Here is a 19948-nt window from a genome sequence, read left to right as displayed (position 1 = left end):
AGCTTCTGGGGTGGCCTGTCAAAGATGGAGAGGTCAGGAAAGTGGAGAAAGCCAGAGAGGACGGGAAAAGGAAATAAGGGGGCGCCACGCCCCCAACTCCACGGCGCCCTGCGCACACGTCACAGCGTGTCGCAGGACACCCAACTAGCTGCTCCCAGCTCCGTATTGAGTAAAGGAGAGACTCTTAGCCAAAACGGCATCCATCTCTCTCACAGGTGATAATACAAAGTCACAGGTCAATTGAGTTACACAGTGTTTTCTCTTTTAAGGAGGAGCCCTCACAGTGCCTAAGTGGTCAGCAGGCCTGAGGATGTGGTTCAGGCTCTAAGGAATAGTTAGGAGTTTTCCACATTCTGGACATTCTGGATGTTTCCACAAACTGACAGAATATTCTTAACTGCACTAATCAGATGGGATTTGGTAAGAACGCAATTGTTGAGATCATAAAGTGGGCTGAAACATTTAAACATAATGAAAGACTGAAAACAATTCATTAAAAAATAATACATAATTTTTCAATGGAGACAACCTGCAAATGGCACTTATGGAAGAACTATTTCCATGTGTACATTTGAAGGGGAATTTCCCTAAATGAAAAAAGTACTTTAACCCCTGCCCACCTCTTCTGCCCTTCGATCATTTCCCCTGAACCACGATTTGAAACGTTTCTCTCCACCACCAGGAGCGGAGGGTACGGACCTGTCCTGGGGTGCTCCAGCGCTCCCACACGGCCCCCCAGAATGGACTCAGTGCATGTATGCGGCAAGCGATGGCTAGTGGCACTTGAAATATACCCACATGCACACGGAATGGCTCTTTGCATAGAATGTCATGTGACCCCCAAGTCTCAAAACAGTGACACCGACTGAGCAAGATTCCAAGCAGCAGACAAGCAGTGTTTGCCCCTTCCCGCCACAGGATCCGATTGCAAGAGGTTCATGTGCGTCAGCATCAGCGTGGTGCCCTAGGAGGGGGAGAGGGAGGGGGAGGGGGAAAGGGAGGGGGACGGGGGGAGCGCAGCCATCGGGAGCACCGAGCCCCCACGGTTACCTGTGGAGCTGTTCACCATGTTGGCCGTCACGCTGTAGGGCGGCGCCTGGGTGTTCATCAGCCCGGAGCTGTTGTTCATGGGCTGGCTGTAGGGAGAGCTGGAGGCCATCAGTCCGCTCTGGTTCATGCCCGGAAACCCGCCCTGCCTGCGGAGAGGAGCACAGCACACGCACTGACCACGCGCGTCCATAGCGGCCGGACCCGGCCTCGCGCCTCATGACGCCTTTATGCAAGGGATGGGGCTTCTATGTCTCATATCTTCTCAGAATAATTTATTTCCTCGAGAGAGAGGCTGAACTCTATAGCTAAGTAATACGCTATGTAAACATTCCAAATAATATACATTCCATAAATAAATTACATGTTTTTAAGCATGTTAAGTGTTCTAGGTTATGATTTATATAGAGGAATATCAGCGAGAAAGGGGAAACTTGAAATAAGAACAGGAATTACAAAAGCAAGCAAAATTAATTTCTAACAACAAGATCTATTAAAATGAATATCCTTGTATCAAAAAACAAGCCAAGAAATGAAAAACAAATAAGCAGTGTGGGAATGTTACTTAAAAAAAAAAAATTCTTTGGCCTAAATTTTCTGATATTATGAATATGGGAGAAAGCATTTCCCAAACTCCCTTCAACCCTATTATCATTCTGAAATCAGGCGCTATTAAAAACGTACCATCTCCCTATATAAAATCACGCAGTGAACATCAGACTCCGCTTCTTGTCGCAGCATTTCCTGAGGCAGGAAAGAGGAGGCGCCCAGACCAGCTATCCGTGTCCCTAACAGGCTCCTGTTCCGACGGGCCCGCCCCTCCCCCACTGCCATGCGGACTCATGCCCTTCTCCTTCTGGTGACTTAGGTCGGCTACTTTTGTGTCTGCACTGAGGGAAACCTCTTCACTCTTGCAAAGTGCCACCGGCATCTTCCATCTGAAGGAGACAGCTGTCATGCAAAGTCACGTCTCTAACAGCAGGTGATGGGGAGGAGGGGAGGGCTTAAATGGCAAGGTGGTTTAATTCTCCCAGAAAAATTATGACAAAGAAAGATGACAACGATGTGGCAAAATCTTTTAAGGACTCCACATGTGGGCAAGCTTTTCTTGTATAAGTAGTATACTGTACCTTTAAAAAAACTTTTCAGCGTTTTGGTCACTAATGTTTACTCATAAGAGTAAAAAAAGCTAATAAGAGGGGTAAAAAGTATCCACAGAACCTTTGTTTTTCTGTTCTAAATTAATTATGATTACAAACCCCTCTACCTCCATTAAACTATTTGGTGGCTCTTAACGTATAATAGTAAAAAAATTTTAAAGAGATTTTTTTAAAAGATAAAGTCATTAATAAAAAATAATATACTACTCTCTTTGTGTAGCTATTTTCAGTGGGTTAAACTTTCTGGCTTGCAGAAAAAATTCAAATGTGGTCTATTTGAAAATTAAAAGTATCAAAGGTTTGGGTTTTTTTTTTCTTTCTTTCAATTATTATACAAACCATTTAGGGGGATTCTGTGCAAGCTAACACTTGATGGCTTGGAAAGAACATTCTAGAAGGCTGAAAGACTAATAGTGTGAGTGCGGCTCTGGGAGAAAGGAGTGTTAGTTCACCCTTGAATGCTCAGCTCACTGAGGTTCCACTTTGAATAATGACAGACTGCCGAGTCAGTACTGTAATCCCCACTGCGGCTCATTATGAATGCACCTGAGACCATCCAGTGGCTTCTGATTAACCTCTGGGTCGTCACACACTTATAAATGCATCGCCCAGCAGCTGAGAACATATTTCTATATGGTTAGGGTCTTAACATCAGCGTGTAGGCAACTGGCATTAGCTCACATATTTTAGGTTCCTTCTGAGGTGTTTTCATTAAAATGAAAGACAATTTAGCATTTATGCAACTGTTTCAAAAGAATGAGTGGCAGATGTTGGGACGGTTCTCTCAATTTCTTAGCAGACAGATCTCAGGAAGAGCATCCTTAACTTATGAACGGGTTGTATTTTCTGGAGACCACTTCGAGTCATTGACTGCTTCCGACTCTCAGCACCTCTGGCCCATTCTTCAAGACTCAGATGAGGGGCCACCTGCTCTACGGAGTCCGTCCGCATCGCCCACCTGGAAGCTGCCTTCTGCAGACTCTGCCTTTCACGGCACTCTGCACGTTCTTTTGTGTATTAAAAACTATTTATGTGCATGTTTGGTTCTTCTAGATTGTGTATTCCTCCTGAGAGGAACAGCTGAGCACGTGACATCTACTAAAAATGTTTTAAATAGATTGATAGAGAACATTTTTATCATTGTAAACAGGAATTATGACAGATGGCCACCTTGTCAAGCTTCCACCGACTCGTTTCACACAGTGTAACAACAGGTACATGAGACCAACAATTCCTTAACCCGGTTGTTTATCACTAAGGTGAAAAAGAGAATCAGATATAAAACCCACCAGGCAGATGGTCAAATGAAGTAACTTCAAAGGCCCCCTCTAACTCTAACCTATGGCTTCTCCCCCAAATTCTGTCCATCTTCAATCACCATAAGACGACGATGGTATACTTCACAGGTTTTAAAAAATACTCTTAAAATAACAAAAAATTAAAGATGTGAAGGCTGGTGTGTTGGATGTCAGCTGCTGGTTACCACGGTCCTCAGTTAAACCACGACCACGGCTTCCACGTGTCTGGTTTAAAAGGGCGGGGTCTCGACTCTGCCACTGGCCGCACGTCCCACCGCGGCTGGGGTCTGGGAGCGCACCGCTTTGGCTCGCTGGGCCTCAGTTTTTACATTTGAACATGGAGGGATTGATAATGATTTTAACGCTAATAGCTTAGTAAGTACTTACAAATATGCCTGGCATGATTTCTGGGCACTTTACACATTTGATTTTTTAAATTCCTAGAGGAAAGTGGGTGGATTTACGCTTACATACAAAGAAAGATAATAAAGATCGTAGAGAGTAAATAACTTGCCTAAAGACACACAGCAAATCTGTGGCAGAAAACGGAATGACCCAAGCCAGCTTCTAGTCCACGGGTGGGGTGTACTGCTTTCCCCACACGCCCTCTAGCATTGCTGACGCCCGATGAGACCATGTTACATAGCAGCCTCTGTACACCTTTCTACTTGTCTCCTGGACTCCTCTTTGGCTGGAGAAAGCTGACAAATCAGACTGCTGCTTTTCTCTGGGCTTTGAGCGAGGTGGACCCAGCGAGAGGTGGTGGAAGGAATAAATACAACACTGGCTTTGGCAAGCAGTTCACCTTGAGCGCTGCAGGCCTCCTGGTGCCCAAGCAGGGTCGGAGCCAGAGGGAAGCAAGTCTTCCCAGGGACGCAGGGCACGTGTGGCCACGAGCACAGCGCTTGGCCACCTGTCAGAAGGTGGAGAGAGCCAGGCTCTGGCCCTCGCAGAAGCAATCCTACTCATTATTGCTCTGGAAATTACTGGCAAGACTTGGTCATTCTGATCAGGCAAGATGGACTTAATACTACAAGTTTCCAATGCTCTCTGCTGAATTTTGGACATTGGGGCGGTTTGCTCTGTGGAAGAGGACATAAGATGGCCGCTGAGGGGTCACGCGCTGCTAAGAGGGCTTGTGCGGCCCGCCCGGGGACAGCTCTCCTGGCCCGGCGGCCTGCCATCCCTGGGACCACCGTGACCCCGGGCCGGCCCCTCAGAGGCCGGCTCCCGCGGCCAGACCCCTTCTGACCACTGTGGCATCTGGAACGCTCCAAGCGGCGTTCGGAGCCAAGAGGTCGATCACGAGACACATTCTTTTTTTCGAAAGGAAACGAGGGCAGGCCAAGCAAAACAAAACAAACCCAGGCAAAAGTTCAAACTGAAGGGAGGGAAACGCTTCCGTGTAAACCCCGCTGAGAGGTGAGTGGTCCCCAGGCTAGTGCGCGCCGCCCCGGGCCCTGGTTTGGGGCCCATGGGCTGCGGGTCCTGCGGGGCTGCGGGCTCGGGTGGCTTTTGCTGCAGACCGCGGCTGCCCTGTGGCCACCGACTCCTAGCCTGTGGGGGCCGTGGCAGCCAAGGCCAGATCACGTCCGGGAAGGGCCTGATGCACAGAGAAACAGCCGCGCTGCGCCCCTGAGGGCGCCCGGTGGGTGCCGCACACATCGCGGCACATGCTCAGGGTGCGCGCGGCGGGCGGGCGGCCGGTGGGCTCCGCTCCCGCCGCCCTGGAAATGCCAGGGACGCAGGGACCAAACCGAAACACGCGGGGCTGCGCAGTGACCGAGGAACCGCGTCTCAGGCGGTCTTCCGATGGGACTAGACGTGAGGGTTTACGGTCTGTCACTCAAGGACGAACACCGGGGTGTTACTACGAGTAATTCAGAAGTGGGGCCTGCGCACCCACTCGCCTAAAGCGCCCCCGATCCTGCTTCTAGTCTACAAACACGCGCACGTATAACACACACGCACACTCACGTGAGTTTCTACAAGTACTCCCTTTAGTCACTTTGGAGATTTCTCAAACATCACACATTCATCTGCCCCAAAAAGGCTGGTTTGGGGGAAAACCCCGAAGCAAACGCCGATTTAAAGCGATCATTTGCAGTGGTCCGCCGCGGAGGCAGAAGCTGGAACTGAGCTTCCCACCGCAGTCTGAGTTCAGCAGTTAGAAATATCAGGATGGAATCCATTTTGTAAGTCAACTGCAATAAAATTTAAAATAGAAGTTTGCAGATTGTGGTTCTTTAAAAGAATTTTTAGGCCTTATCATTTTAGCAAACACCACCACGTGTTCTCGACAGTGATCAACAGGGAAGTGTGAAACGTGTATCTTGAAAATGAATGTCTTCGTGATACAGCTCCCGGGAGAAGTGGAGGGACGGGCAGAGAACCGCTTTGAAACGACCGACACGTGAGCGAGGCCATCACATAAGTCCCGGAGGCAGAGACACAGAGCAGCTCCGCGCTTGGACAGCTCTAGCTTATCCACTGAAAACATCACTCCTACGTTCAGACAGACATAGAGCGAGCGACGCGTGCTTTACTAGAAAACTGTGTACGACTGTCAAATGTACCTACCTCTCTTGATACAGATTGTTACTATAGATGTAGTCTGAGTTATAAAACCAGAAAAGATGACTTACTAAATAAATTAGCCTATGAGACTGAAATTTGGGGTACTTTTCCACTTAAACCCACTAGTTATCAAAACCAGGAAAGTGAACTTCAAAAAGCCCAATTTCAGCAGAGTTTATTCTTGGAGAGCTCCAATTGTCTACATAACAGTACAAAGGATGCCCTATTTTAAATGCTGTATAAACACAGACTATGTTCACGTGTGTGTCCAGCAACACTGGTAAAAGACTTGGAACCTAAGTTTACTCTTGGAAAGCAGTCCCAGGCAAGGATGACTTCAGCTGAGGTTATTTTAAATCTACACACCTGAGGAGAGAAAAACTCTCCCTCCTATGTCTCCAGAACGACCCTATCAAACCAGAAAAGAAAGCTGCTGAGCCCCGGCCCATCCTTGGGGTGGCTAGCCCCACGAGGATGCCTGCGGACACAAATGCATGAGCAATTGCGATAGCAAAATAATATAGTAATTTCAACAAGCCAGTGGCTCTGGCCAGGCATCAGCCCCACGGAGGTAAAGTGGCTTTGTATCATGAAACCAAAGACAAAGAACAAACAGAAGAAGTATCAGTGACTTAAACTTTGTAGATTTATATAAAAATACAGTCACAGGGTGTTTAAAAAAACCCAGACTATTACACCCCTTTCACTCAGAGAGACATACTAGAAATAACTAAAATTCATCAGAAATACCTTCTATTTAGTAGATAGTTTTCCAATCATTGCAAGTTCAAGACAGGTGTTCTAAGATAGGTATGAGAGTGGAGGAGTAAGAATGAGCACAGTGGTGGTTACAACAAACAAACGAGCAAACGAACGAATGTCAAATAACCAGAGCGGCGAGTGTGGACTGGCGCCGGCTGTGTGGACAAGGGGCGGCGCGTGCGCCAGGGCACAGGCGGCGAGGAAAGGCGCCCCGAGGAAGGGGAGTCGGCGGGGTGAGGAGGACCAGTAAGAACGGGGTGTGGAGGGGGAGGGGAGGGCCGGACTACGTGAAGTTACGGTTCTGTAAAGTTTTGTCTGTGTCCTAAGAGAAACAGGAAAAGACGAGGGGTTGCTAAGCAAGAGAAATGGCATAAAGATTTGTATCTAAAAGGCAGCGTTCTCTGGCTGTGGGAAGGAGGACGGCGGGAGGCAGGAAGGACGAGTGGAGGGCCGGCGGGCTGCGCGGCTACTCCGACAGTCCAGGTAAGAGATGGCGGTGCCTTGGAACTGGGCATGGGGAGCGGGAAAGAGCTAAGTGGGGCCCTGGAGGCAAACCTGGCAGGCCTTGGTGATGAGTGAGATGCAGTGAGCAAAGGAGAGGTGCACCAAGGTGTTTCCTAGGCGCCCGGCTCGCACCGGATGGAGAATGGGCAGTGGCTGAGACGCCGGGGCGGCCGTGAGCTCGGCTTCGGGCGAGCTGCCTCCGAGCTGTACGAGCGGCATGGGCCCTTCTGTCCACCCTCCCTCCCTTTACAGTGCTGCCCGAGTCTTCCCTCCAAGATCTTCCCTCGCTCTGAACGTCTCTCTTTCGAAGGCGGCCTGGTTCCTTACAGATGAAAGTTGCTATGTGGAGAATGCCCGCGACAGAGCAACAGCTACATTTAGTCATTTTCCGGCCACAAACGAGTAACTCCCCAAACCCTTTGGTAATGGATACATTTAAGTTTTTACATTTTTCCTTTAAAAAATGGGCTATTTCAACAACTCTATGAAAAAGACCCTTTCAACAGAGGGATCATGGTAACTTTGTTAGCATGTTCTCGAGAATGGTCTTTTTAGGGACGTGTTTACGGGCTTACTCTCCAGAGGAGGACTTCTTCCTGGCATAACCTAGTGCGGCCACAGGCCCTCTAGCGTCTCAGGCATTTCTCTTACTTGTCTCCACCTTTCTCCAGAGAGCTGCATTTTCACCTTTGCATCTTGGTGAAGCTATTTCCACCGACCCCCGAGGAATACTGCATATTCCATCCTGGGTTTCTTAAAAGCCTGTACCGTCAGAAACATTTTCCTTTTCTAACTACTTTATGTGGACTTCTCAGGCGGTCTCACCTGTTGTCAGTTCCGCTCCTGGCTCTGACTGCTAAAATGGCACTTGTTGTGCAATTTCAAGATTCAGTCCTCCTTTCTCGCCTGGATGCAGGTAACTGGTTTGAGCTGTCCCTAAGGCAGCTGACTGGTCTCCACCTTCTTGCTCAAAGCAACCAGGAGAACAAACGGCGCTCAAGGATTTCGAAGCGAGGGCCGTCCTTGTCTGGGTATGAAGAGAATGCCAAAAGCGTCTGCATGCTTCAATTCTGGCGATTGATAATTAAGCATGTTCTCTTCATCGCATAGGTGATTTTGGTTTGTTAGGCCCACTGTGCCGTTATTATAAACTGTGTCCTGGCAATCGTACAAAAATGAACTCAAAACCTCCCTTTTGAAGATGCTTCAATCAGATTTTGACGTCAGCACTTCCCTGTTGATGCCGAGCGCTCTGGCTGCCTCAAGTACAGGGAGCAGATGAAAGCCACAGGGCGACAGTAGGTCCCCAAATCTGTCTCTTGCCTGTACGAGGGGACTCCCAGAACTTTGTGGGTTCTGGTACATGTGGCTTCTCCCTGGCCTCTGACAAGATGTAAACAGCACAGTTCCCTCGTCTCATAAAGTGACATCTGCTGTCCCTTGTGGAAGAAAAATTAGTTGCCATGACATCACCACAGAAAGGAAAAAAGTGCCCTTTCATAACTGCATTAACTTAAAACTAAAAGTTTCTCTTGAGATCACATAAAAAAAAGATTGATAATTTACAAAGAGGGCCATCCGTTTTCGGTGGTAGGGGTACCCACTGTCTGCCCCAGGATATTCCGTTCCTGTGTACAGGGAGGAATAAGGGAAGCGGGTCTCCTTCGGGGTACGGGTACCGCAGACAGGGGGAGCACACCCGCCCGACAAACGCTAAGGAGCTGAGTGGCGACCAAGGACGAACTAATCGGAGTGGTGTTTAGGAGTGAGGTAATTAAGAACACACAGCTCTCTACTCGTTCACAGGCTTTGTGGACCTTATGAATTAGTCTGTTGGCTGGAAAAAGAAAAAGGACTGAGGTCATGAGATCTGCGTCTCATATACTTTGTCCCGGCGATATTTTGTAAAGCCCTCTAACGTGGCATGTACTTGTCCGGGGCTGGAGTACCAGGAAATATATCAATATGGTCATTTCTAATTTTTAAAAAACCCTCCTAAAATTCTTACACATTTCCTGAGCTAAATGTGGCTTTGGGTAGCAAAGTTACTTAACTTAAGCAAAACACTGTTAGAAATTACAGTAAAAACACTGCAGGAAAGGCCTAGAACTGAGCAAGAAAAGGTTCTGCCCGGCCCCACAGTTGCTCTGCCCTGAGAAGTGGGAGGGGCAGGATCCCGTAAGTTCTCACCTGCTGAGTACTTAACAATCGAAGGCAAGGCAGTAACAGTTAGCTTTAAAAGCAAGAAACAGAACATTAGGGCTTTGTAGCTGTGCGTTCTGGTTAGGTTTGGTTTTTTAATCTACATAATGGAAGAAGAATTCAAAATAAGAATGAAGGTCAAGAGTAAGAGGAGCCTCAGGGAGTTGCTACTCCCTATGGAGACCTGGGAGCAGTCAGAGCGCCGGCCCCACCTACGATCTACCTACACCTTCCCAGGCCACCCGCAAGGCTTCCCGAAGCCCAGAGACCCAGATCACGGCCGCCTGCGCACCCTGCCCCGCCGAGTGCCTCGAAACTCCGCGGAGGTGACCGGCCCGCGGACCGAGAACCACCCCGCACGTCCTGGATCAGCCTGCAAGCTCTGCGGGACGGCACGGCGCCGCTGGGGGCCCCCGGCCCGGGGGGGCTGCGAGCGGCGAGCATCAGGCCGGAGCCTCCTACCTGAGAGGCGGCGCCCTCCCGTCCCGCCGTCCAGGCCCGGATCCGGCTGCGCTGCGCTGCTGGGCGGACGGCGGCGCCGCGGCCGCCGAGTGCGGACCCGAGTGCGGAGCCGAGTGCGGAGCCGAGCCCGGCCGGAGTGAGGGTGCGGGGGAGTGCGGCAGAGGCGGCGGAAGCGCCGCGAGGCTGGGCCTGGAGCCGAGGGCACGCCCCTCACCCAGGGGACACTCATTGGCTGGCAGGGCCCCACCCCGGCCGCACGAGTCGTCTGGAGTCCCTAGATGTGAGCGCAGCGCCGGCAGTGAGGCGCACACGGGGACGGGGACGGGGACGGTCCGCCCCGAGAAGGCAGGTCCCGCCCGGCTGGCGGCCCGGACGGGTTCGGCGTCGGAGGGGGCGCAGGGGTCCGAGGGGCGCGCCGGAATCCGAGGGGGCCGTCAGAGTCCGGGGGGGGGGCGCTGGCGTCCGAGGGGTGCGACGGCGTCCGAGGGGGGCGACGGCGTCCGAGGGGGGCACCAGAGTCCGAGGGGGGCGCTACGAGGCGGGAAGTGAGAGGGGTTTTGGGAGACCGCCGCTGCCATCAGCAGAGAGCCCCGATGCGGGGGCGGCGGTGCCAGCCAGGTCCACGTGATCGTCGGTCCCCTCCGACGCTGCCCACTCTCCCCGGACCTCGTCCAGGGTTTTCCTCGTCCGACGTCCATCCGGAGAAAGCACGAAGGACCGGGCGTCCGAGCTGGCCCCTGCCCTCCGCGTCTGTCTTCAGCAGCAGGAATCCCAAGGCCAGTCCTCAGATGGTGCTGGCCGCCTTCACTAGGCCGCCCGGGGACTTGTGAAAACACAGGCTCTCTTATAACTTAGCTTTTCTCTCCTAACATTACGTTCACTCCTTTAAACCACCGTGCAACATGCCATTGTGTGAATAAACCACAATTTACACACCCAAGAACAAAAATACAGGCTCATGAGCCTCGCCCCTCCCATGGTGGGGGTGGGGCCGTGTACGTGTCCAGGAGACTCAGCAAACACCAGCACTCGGGGAACTTCGCTCTAGTCCATTAAAGGTTTGCTGTACATTTCATGCTTTGATCAGTGTTTTAGTACTTTTTGAAGGCCAATAATGTACTTTACGGCTGCCATAACAGTTCTGTAACTCTGAAAGATTCGATCAAAATCGTCTTAAAAGACCAACATAACAGAACTCATTCAAGTTTTAAATTTTGAAGGCGAAGAAAAGGCTAAAAATTAAAGCACGGTATTTGGATGACAATGCAAAGACTTACGTTTAGTTGCAGAAATAAAAATACTATTTAAGCCTTTGGAATATTTGTCTTTCAATAACATGACTCTTCAAATCACAGCTATTATTTTAAAACCTAACTGTCCAAAATCCAAAGGGCCAGAACCTTTCTTACTACCAAGTGCTTGTGGCCCTACAGGACCATGGACCCCCCTACAGCTCGACGAAGAAGCTTTTTGCCCCTTCTCTCTGACACACGCATGCACGACGGCCATTAGTGTATTTCCACACCGGGGGCTCCTGGCCCGTCAGCAGAACTGAGTCATGCTGGCTTCAGAGAAAAATAATAGAGAAAAAGTGCTTTGTTGGCAAATTGCAACAGGGGAAATGAATTATAAATACGCTTCGAGAAAGAACAGTTGCCGGAAGCTGTGTGTGGGTGTGGGGCGCACCCAAAGGACACCGGTCCCCCCAAAGGACGCCCGTCAGTCAGCCCGCTCCGTGAGTGCAGCGGCTCCGCCCCGCAGAGGAAGGCAGCAGCTCAATCTCCCCCGGGCCGACCTGGGCTGCGACCCATCAAGCTACCTAATGGCTAAGACGCCACAGAATTTATTTGCTCTGTTAAAGAGTGACTAAGATTAAAGAACAACGTTAATGAAAACCGCCAATCTCCTATTTTACTAAAAACAAAAATATTTAAAAATTTCGGTTATCCTCGTTTTTGGTATGATGGAAAGTACTAAAATGTAGGTCTCCAGACTTGTGGTTATGTTATTCAGCATAAAATTCCCTTCAGGCAAGATTGAGAACTCCTTCAGATTGACTCATTTTTCCAAAACTAAGAAGTCTACGAGTCGCCCTCCATGTGGTGTCCGGTGAGTCCACTGGGGAGGACTCTGGGGACAGCGGGGGGTGGGGAGGGCACCCTTCTGTCAGCCTTGGACAGGTGTCCGCATTTGTCCAGGTGAAAACGCTGACTTCTGGTTCTACGCCGCACAGCTCCGAGCCTCCCTTCACCAGCTACACGCCAGTCACAAGGACACATGTTATTGGCAGGCAACCGAAGGATGCCAAGGAGAAATATTCACACTCGTCTGTGTGGCATCAAGGAAACCAACACATCTCACAAGGTCAGACGTGTTTCCAGAAACAAACCAGCCCCGCTGCACACCGAGTCTAAGTGCGAATGCACGAAATTTCCACTCCAGGGAAACAAAGGCTGAGCTAGTGAAAAAATCCGGCCTCCACTGAGACACTGGTTAATGTTTGGTTCTAAGAGTTAGGACTGCCTTCAGGCACGAGGGAGAACTAAAATTAAGAGTATTTTTAAAAAGGAAACATCTATACTGAGAGCACTGAGTAGAAGGAAGAGCAACAGGACCGGGAGGGGCCCCAGGGTCCGCTTTGCCCTGCCCGGGACTAACTCGATGATCCTGAACAGATGATGTCACGGAAGGTCTTCGTTTCCTCCACCATAAAATCAAGGGGTAGAGCCTGGATGACACCTAAAATCCTTCCAGCTCTAAAATTCTATTACTCCATAACTGAAAATCTACATCCTTTTGGAACCTTTTCTTATAAAAATATTATCTTCAAGATCTGTGTCAGAACATTGACATACACCATCGTAAGGCACTGAAGACTCAACTAAAGCTGATCTGTGCGGCTGGGGGTGGCAGGCTCAGGCTTCCAGGTGTCACCTGGAGCTCTAGCCAGGGCTTGCCGAGCTTTCTGTAAATTCGCTGAAGTCGTGCATTGTATTGGAGCTCACTTCCAGGAAAAATACCCCTGGGATAACTGAAATATCCAAACCCGCAAACCATGTATATGTGGCAGGGATGTCAACTGTTGGGCAGTGGCAGGTGCTCCCTTGAGGAAGTGGATGCGCCGCACACTAAACGACTGAGCGAAATCCATGTGACGTGTGCATGTACACGTGTGTGCGTTTTGAGCATAAAGGTCACCGATAATGGGTTCAGTCATTCAAAAAATACCACAGACTGTGTGTAGCCTGGGATTCACAGCGACGCTTTAGGGAGCGGCAGGCCGACACCTCCCCTGCACGTCTCGCTGACCTTGGATCGCCTACGCTCAGATGACATCTCGGAATTCTTCCAACACGACGCTACATAAACACAGCCATCAGAAACGGACTGAAGATGAAAGTCATTTGCTATCCCAGAACCGAGCTTTTAGTAACATCAACCAATATTTCTAATGCTATTTCTCATTACTTCAAAAGAGTATTACATTAACTAGAAATGCTTTAAAACTGCACACGGCAATGCGTTTTCTGAGTAAAAAGTCTCAGTGTGTATGCGGGGGGGGGGGGGGGGGGGGGACGGTCCTAGACAGATATAAATTGTCAGTTTCAAATAACTGGATGTTATGACTCAGCCAATCTAGTACCTGGACAATAAGATCCACCACATTTTATTATAGATCCTCTTATAATCAAAATAAAGAATTCCTTTACTCGAAAGGTGAAAAAGAAAAAAAAAATTCATCTATATGTCCTTAACGTGCTCAGTGCAGCAGGTGGGTTTCACCCTTGTCATGCCACTCTTTAAAAAAGGAATCAGTAAATGGCTTCCAACCGGTTACACCTGTGTTTTTTCTCTGGCCGACCTTGCACTTAACCAGCTGAGAAAGCCTGAAGCGTAACTGCCACCGTCCCGCGTTTCTGCAGTGAGCGTTCCGTTTCTAACTGCACACGGACATTCTCTCACTCACTACCTTGGTCATTACCTTGTCTTCTTTGGGTTCTTTCATAGGCTCTAGCCCCTGTGGGATTCTTATTTGAGTAATAAGTCATTATAACAAACCGTGAACACTGTTTCTGAAAGCGCGAGCCACTTCCTCCTCTCCGAAAAGAAACTGAAACTTAGCAAACAGGCTTTTCAAACCGCCAGCCTAACCCTAACCCGGCAGAGCTACCAATGGGAAAGAACACAAAACAACAGCCAAAACACGCGTGTGCTGCGATGGGCTGTTAGGTGAAGCGAAAACAGGTTGAAAACCAAATTTCTTCACTCGTAGCATTCGAACATGTACTACACACGTTTTCCCACATTCAAGCGTCTGCTTAAAGAAAAGGCACAGCGGATTATGTGTATGGAAAAGTGGGAAGGAAGGAAGGTTTAAAATAGAAATAAAACTTTCTTTTCTTTCTTTTATAAGAAGGCTGCTGTAGACATGAAAGACAAAATTCGGGGCTAATGGGGTGGGCCTGCAAAGACGAATCTCTGCCAAGTGCACTTTTTAAGATTTACATAGGAACTCCAACATCTTTCTTTTTCTTATTTTTAATTAAAGAGGAGGTGTTGTCTAAGGAAGCTGTCTGGATGCGGCTGGCGAAGTGCGGATCTGATCTTCCCGTGCTGGTTAGCTAACATTGATTTTCTGCCCCAGTGGAAGAGATTTCACTCTGATGCATGCCATTTAAATTCATTTTACACAGCTGCTTAATGTGGCTTGGCAAGGCACAGCCAAACTAGCTTTGTGGGTTTAAATAGGACTCCTGAGTTGGTAAAGGACAGATCCTATGGCTTAGCAGCTGATGATAAATGCTTTTCTCCCCCCACGCTATCTTCCTACTGATTCATGACGTGACCTTGAAGGTACCGCGTGAAAGGAAAAGACAATTTCCCCCAAATAAGTATGTTCACTTAATTCTCTATTTGTTATTTCTCTTTCAGAATTATGTTTGTAGTTTAGGATTACATTTATAGAAATCTCTACTTGTTGGTCGACATTTAGAACCATGTTTACAGGATTCGGAACTCTCAATTGCAAAATCATCACTTGCTCTTGCTGTCTAAATAAATGTATACTCAACACAAAACCATTAAAATGCTGTCTGTGCCATGCATTCGTAACAAGTAGTGAAAGCATAGTTCTGTATGGTTAGTCTGAAAACAAAGCTAGTTGACTGCTCCCTGTTTTATTTTAACCAAAAATGTGGTAATTTCTATTGAAAGTAACTACTAAACGTGGTTCAATCTACGTAGGAAAATAGAATCATTGTTACTGTGTGCAAAATGATATCAATCATAATATTTTTGCTTACTAAGTCATTCAATAATAACATACTCTAAGAGCTTTCACTAATCTAAAATGGTGACAGCCTGATATTATATAGTTTTGTAGTAGGAAGAGAGACACTTTTTGTTGCTGTATGTAATTCCTGTGTTGTAATTGATAATAATATGGCAACACTGTGTTTAGAAAGAAAATTCTGTGTTGGATTATCTGGTTGTATTTTCTTGGTGACTTCAATATTCTTAAACTCCTTGGGAGAAGGGAATAATAGAAACCCTTGGCACAGATGTTTGCTCAGTGATGACATAATGAAACCCCTCATGGGTCCTATTAATAACCTAAGTCGTGTCTCCTGCTGTGCGTCTCTGCGCTCTGAACGCAGGGGTGTGTGCAGGAGCAGGTCACTGCGGTGGCAGGAATGACGGTAACAGTCAACACGGTGCTACGCGATACAAGTTCCTAGACGACACGACCACACGGGGGAAATGACACCCTGGGAGGTGACTTCACCACTGTCACGGAGGTGAAAGTTTCCGTTCCCTCTCAGGCACGAAGGGAAGGGTCCATGCCGGAAGCCATGCAAAGCCAGGGTCTGGGGACAGCATGCAGGCTGCTACCCGACCACCGCAGTGCTGTTCGTAAGAATGAGGAACAAAATGGGACGACGAAACGAACAAAAAACCCGAAACAAACAAAAATAAACAAAAGACAAGCCCCCCTGGGACGGGCTTCCTGTGGGGCCTTTCACTGTCTCGTTCGGGGCGTTACTTTTGCAGCTAGATGGCACGTTCACCAACAGTTCAAAAAAAACGCCAGGTCCCGCAGCGCATCGGGGAATGTGGCTACCTACCCGTACTGGTCAGGCTGGTGCATCATGGGAGCCTGAGAGGTGCCATAGTTGGGGTGCTGGGAAGAAAACATGGGGCGTCCGCCAGCCCCAGACTGGCTGGGATAAGCAGGCGACCTAATGTATGGTGGCCTAAAGTAGAACAGAAGAACAACTTCTTTGGATTTGTTCTGCAGACAAGTATGAATCCCCCTGTCCATTCTGTCATTTCCACACACAGGTGCGGAGGGTTATGGGGTGTGGCATGACACTCTGTGCCATGCAGCTGCCTGGGAGTGGAACTGGGGACAGTCCTTAAAAAAAAACAAACAAAAAAAAAAACAAAAAGCAAAACAGGCCATGGGACAGGGCAAAGGTGAGGGCAGAGCAGGATTCTCAGTTCACAGTTCTAAAGTATGGCTCTGACTGTGGTAAAAGCCAAGAAATACACAGTCCCCATTTGAACTACTGGAGAGCTCGAACGGGCAAGGCTCAGGAACAGTCTCCTGACCACAAAGAGAAAATGAAAATGCATGAATACATGTATTTATAGATTAACTTACAGAAAATGATATAGAAAGTAGCTCAGAAAGGGAGCATATCATGACTTTTTAATCAAAATCTCTATGGTTATCTTTTTCCCAAATCACTATCCAAGGTTTCATGTCAAATTCAATTAAGTACTTTCTACTTATAAAGAAAAAAAATTGTGCTTTTTGAGTTGTAACAATAGACAATTCATTTAAACCTAAATTAGAACTTCAATTGGACCAGGCAAACCAGTCCTCACAGACAGGTTTATTGAAACATTCCCTAAAGTCTGCATAGGTTTGGCTTCACTGTATAAAGAAAATTCTAAATAATTGTTATGTGGGAGAGAGAGGGTGAGGGTGAGAGTGAGGGAGAAGGAGAAAGAGAGTGAGTGTGTGTGTGTGTGTGTGTGTGTGTGTGTGTGTGAGAGAGAGAGAGAGAGAGAGAGAGAGAGAGAGAGAGAGAGAGAGAGAGAGAGAGAGAATATGACAGATTTGCATTCTGATTCCTCGATTTTTTATTTGGAGCCAACAGTGAGACTGGAGGGGTCCCTAACATTCCCAAAATAGCAGCTTCAGAGGAAAAGTAACAAAGGGACACATTTAAAACACACACACACACGCACGCACACAAACACACATACTAGTTTTTATTTCCCTTTGAAAAAATCAGAATCTTCTATCTTTTCCTTCAAGGTACCATATCTTCATACATATTTTTAAATGTGCTTTGTTTTAAAATACTTACAAGTGCTTCTTTGAAAATATATTCACTTTGGCCTCATAAATTTTTAAGTCAATGTTATTTTTATGCAGGTCAAGTATTTCAAGAACTAATTTTAAAAAGCAGGATTAAAAATGAGTAATTGAGTATAAAGCCTTCCTCTATCAACTTACTTTCTGAAATATCATCATAATAATACAAAGTATATAACCCACACACATATACATTTAGACAAACATACACAATACACATATGTGCATATACAAAGTTCTTATTTTAGAAAGATTTTTATGGTGGGGGTAATAAAAGGGATAGGTTATTTTTCAATGTTTAGATTTTAAATAGTTTTTAGGCCTTAGAATGTCCTGCCCAAACCTTGCTGTTTTAAATGGAACCACACGGACACTCCCTATGGTTGCTGGTTACAATGACTATTCACGGCCGTTTCAAATAACGTCCCATGACCGACTTGCCCACTACTCAGACTCCTTCCCTGATGACTCGGAGAACATGGTCTGTGATTTACTTTTCTGAGCTCTGTGGCCAAGCGAAACAACACTCCGCTTCTCCCCCGCCCCCCCACTCCCCCACCCCTGTGAGACCCGGGGGCGCAGCGGCTCAGCACGTGCGCACCCGCCCACACACAGACCGCCCGCCCCCACGGCGTACCTGCTCTGCGCCGAGTTCGCAGCGGCCTGCATCACTGCGGCGGCCGCCTCCTGTGCCTTACGGTTCACGGTGGGCATTGGGGGCCCCATTCCTGGCCCCCCCTGCTGAGCCATGCCCGGAGAGCTGGGGGTCATGCTGCTCATGTTTCCAGGAAACGGTCTGCTCTGCATCCCAGCTGATGGCACTCGTCCCAGGGGCATAGCACCGCACGGCTGGCTTGGCCCTTGTCCAGGCATCTGGTTGTTGGCATTGATGCCCATGCCGGGCCCTGGGCCGCTGTAGCTTGCACTGGGCACCCCACTATACGTTGGGGGTCTGGAGTAGTTACCTAAACAAAAAGCAAACACAAATTAAAGCCTTTTACTTAATATCTGGACTTGTAAAAACATCCGCTGGAGATACTTTTGGTCCAACAACGTGGGCGACAGGGCTTAGTTACGAAGCCGCTCGCCGGCGCTGGCGAGGCTGGCATCCCAGACACGCTCCCCCTGCGCGTTCCAAAGGCAAAGCCACATCCGACACCGCGGCCTGGAGGGGGAGATCCAGGCGAGGCGTGGACGCTGGCCCCGGGTGTGGCCTCGACAGGCCCAACACCTCGTTCCCGCGTTCTAACCACAATGATGATTTAATCCCGAGTCCTTAGGTGAGCGCCACTCAGAGACTGCGCTACAACTTCGCCACCACGCCGGGCCATGACGACGACAGGTTCAGAAGGATGACAAGTAGGACCACATCCCGTCCGGGCAAAGCTGCCCTGCCAACCCCACGGGCGGCAGCGCGGGGAGGCATCGGATCATCGTGGTGGTTTTCCGCGGGCGCTGGGGACGCTTACTTTATTTTCTGGCTTGAGTACCAGATAAAGGGGCTGCTTTGTGCCGCGTGAGGCCATGTCTTATGGAATACAGGTTCAAGCATTAGCATGACACGCGACACAGTGAGGCGGTGGGACCTGAGAGGCAGGCGGGCCCCGAGGCTGAGACGAGGCGCACGCTCACGCCGCCCACCCTGCTCACACCGGGGCACACCCCCGCGGAGCAGGACGGCGGGGACGGCGTCCTCTCTCTCCTTCTGCATCTTTTACACTTGTTGAATGTGTACATAAATGGAAATTAAAGGCATGCATGATGCCACTCCAATGATAATAACTGCTCTATCGTATTGTGAACGAGACACGGGGTTAAGTGCTCTGCATCAACGATTTCCTTCATTTCTCCAGTTACTATATGAAATACAGATGCAACCATGGTTCCATTTACAAATGAAGAAAATCAACAGCCAGTAGGTTAGGAAGATTCAAGCTCAAGCAACCTCACTCTGGAACTTGTGTAATTAACCAATAAAATGCACTGCCTTCTAATAAATGACTGTTGAAATAAATGTAGCAAGACAAGTGCTTATAGAATATGGAGTAGTGTATCTTGAGTAGTCCTTACTGCTTTCTAGAAGAATCTCCTCATCCATAACTGGACACAGGGGACATAGAGTTAAATGCAACCCAATTCCTGCAACTACGAAGCTCACAGTCTAGGTAGTTGTGTGTGCGCGCGCGTGCGTGTGCGGTGTCTACATGAGGTGGGGTAGCAGGGCAAGGAAAGAAAAAATACAGAAGCAGAATGAAAAGACAGTGCACTGTGAAAAGCAGGAGAAGTGAGGCTGCAGGGTGGGGTGCAGGGTCGGCGCAGCAGGGGCGGCGGCGAAGCCCCCTGGGATGGTGCCCCCTCTGCGCTGTGACCTCCGGAGTCCGAGCAGCCGGCGCTGGGATCTGGAGCGCAGTGAGGGCTCTACGCTGACTGACTCTGCGACGCCAGGCAGGTTGTTTAGACCGGTTTCACTGTCTCCTCTTTGAAACGGAGACGACCCGCTCTAATACTGTCTCCTCGAAAGGTTGCTGGGGTTAAATGATGTAACACAC

At 48.8% G+C, this 19948-nt stretch overlaps 1 protein-coding gene across 11 annotated transcripts in view; it reads right to left on the bottom strand.

Annotated features, from left to right (window-relative positions):
- The window catches only part of ARID1B (AT-rich interaction domain 1B), a 376686-nt gene that overhangs the window by 37703 nt on the left and 319035 nt on the right, over positions 1-19948 (bottom strand). For 6 of the 11 annotated variants that reach the window (XM_036223077.1, XM_036223066.1, XM_036223086.1 and 3 more), the window contains 3 exons: positions 18037-18364; positions 16138-16266; positions 1051-1196 (listed from right to left, as the gene is read on the bottom strand). In XM_036223077.1, the coding sequence (XP_036078970.1) occupies positions 1051-1196; positions 16138-16266; positions 18037-18364 (603 nt within the window). The remainder of the gene's footprint in view (positions 1-1050; positions 1197-16137; positions 16267-18036; positions 18365-19948) is intronic. The other 5 variants (XM_036223079.1, XM_036223083.1, XM_036223092.1 and 2 more) reach the window with 1 other exon arrangement.

This window comes from Rousettus aegyptiacus, unplaced genomic scaffold (assembly GCF_014176215.1).
Source record: "Rousettus aegyptiacus isolate mRouAeg1 unplaced genomic scaffold, mRouAeg1.p scaffold_m13_p_1, whole genome shotgun sequence".
NCBI lineage: Eukaryota > Metazoa > Chordata > Mammalia > Chiroptera > Pteropodidae > Rousettus > Rousettus aegyptiacus.
The sequence above is the reverse complement of the archived record's forward strand: the minus strand, read 5'-3'. Positions and strand labels throughout refer to the sequence as shown.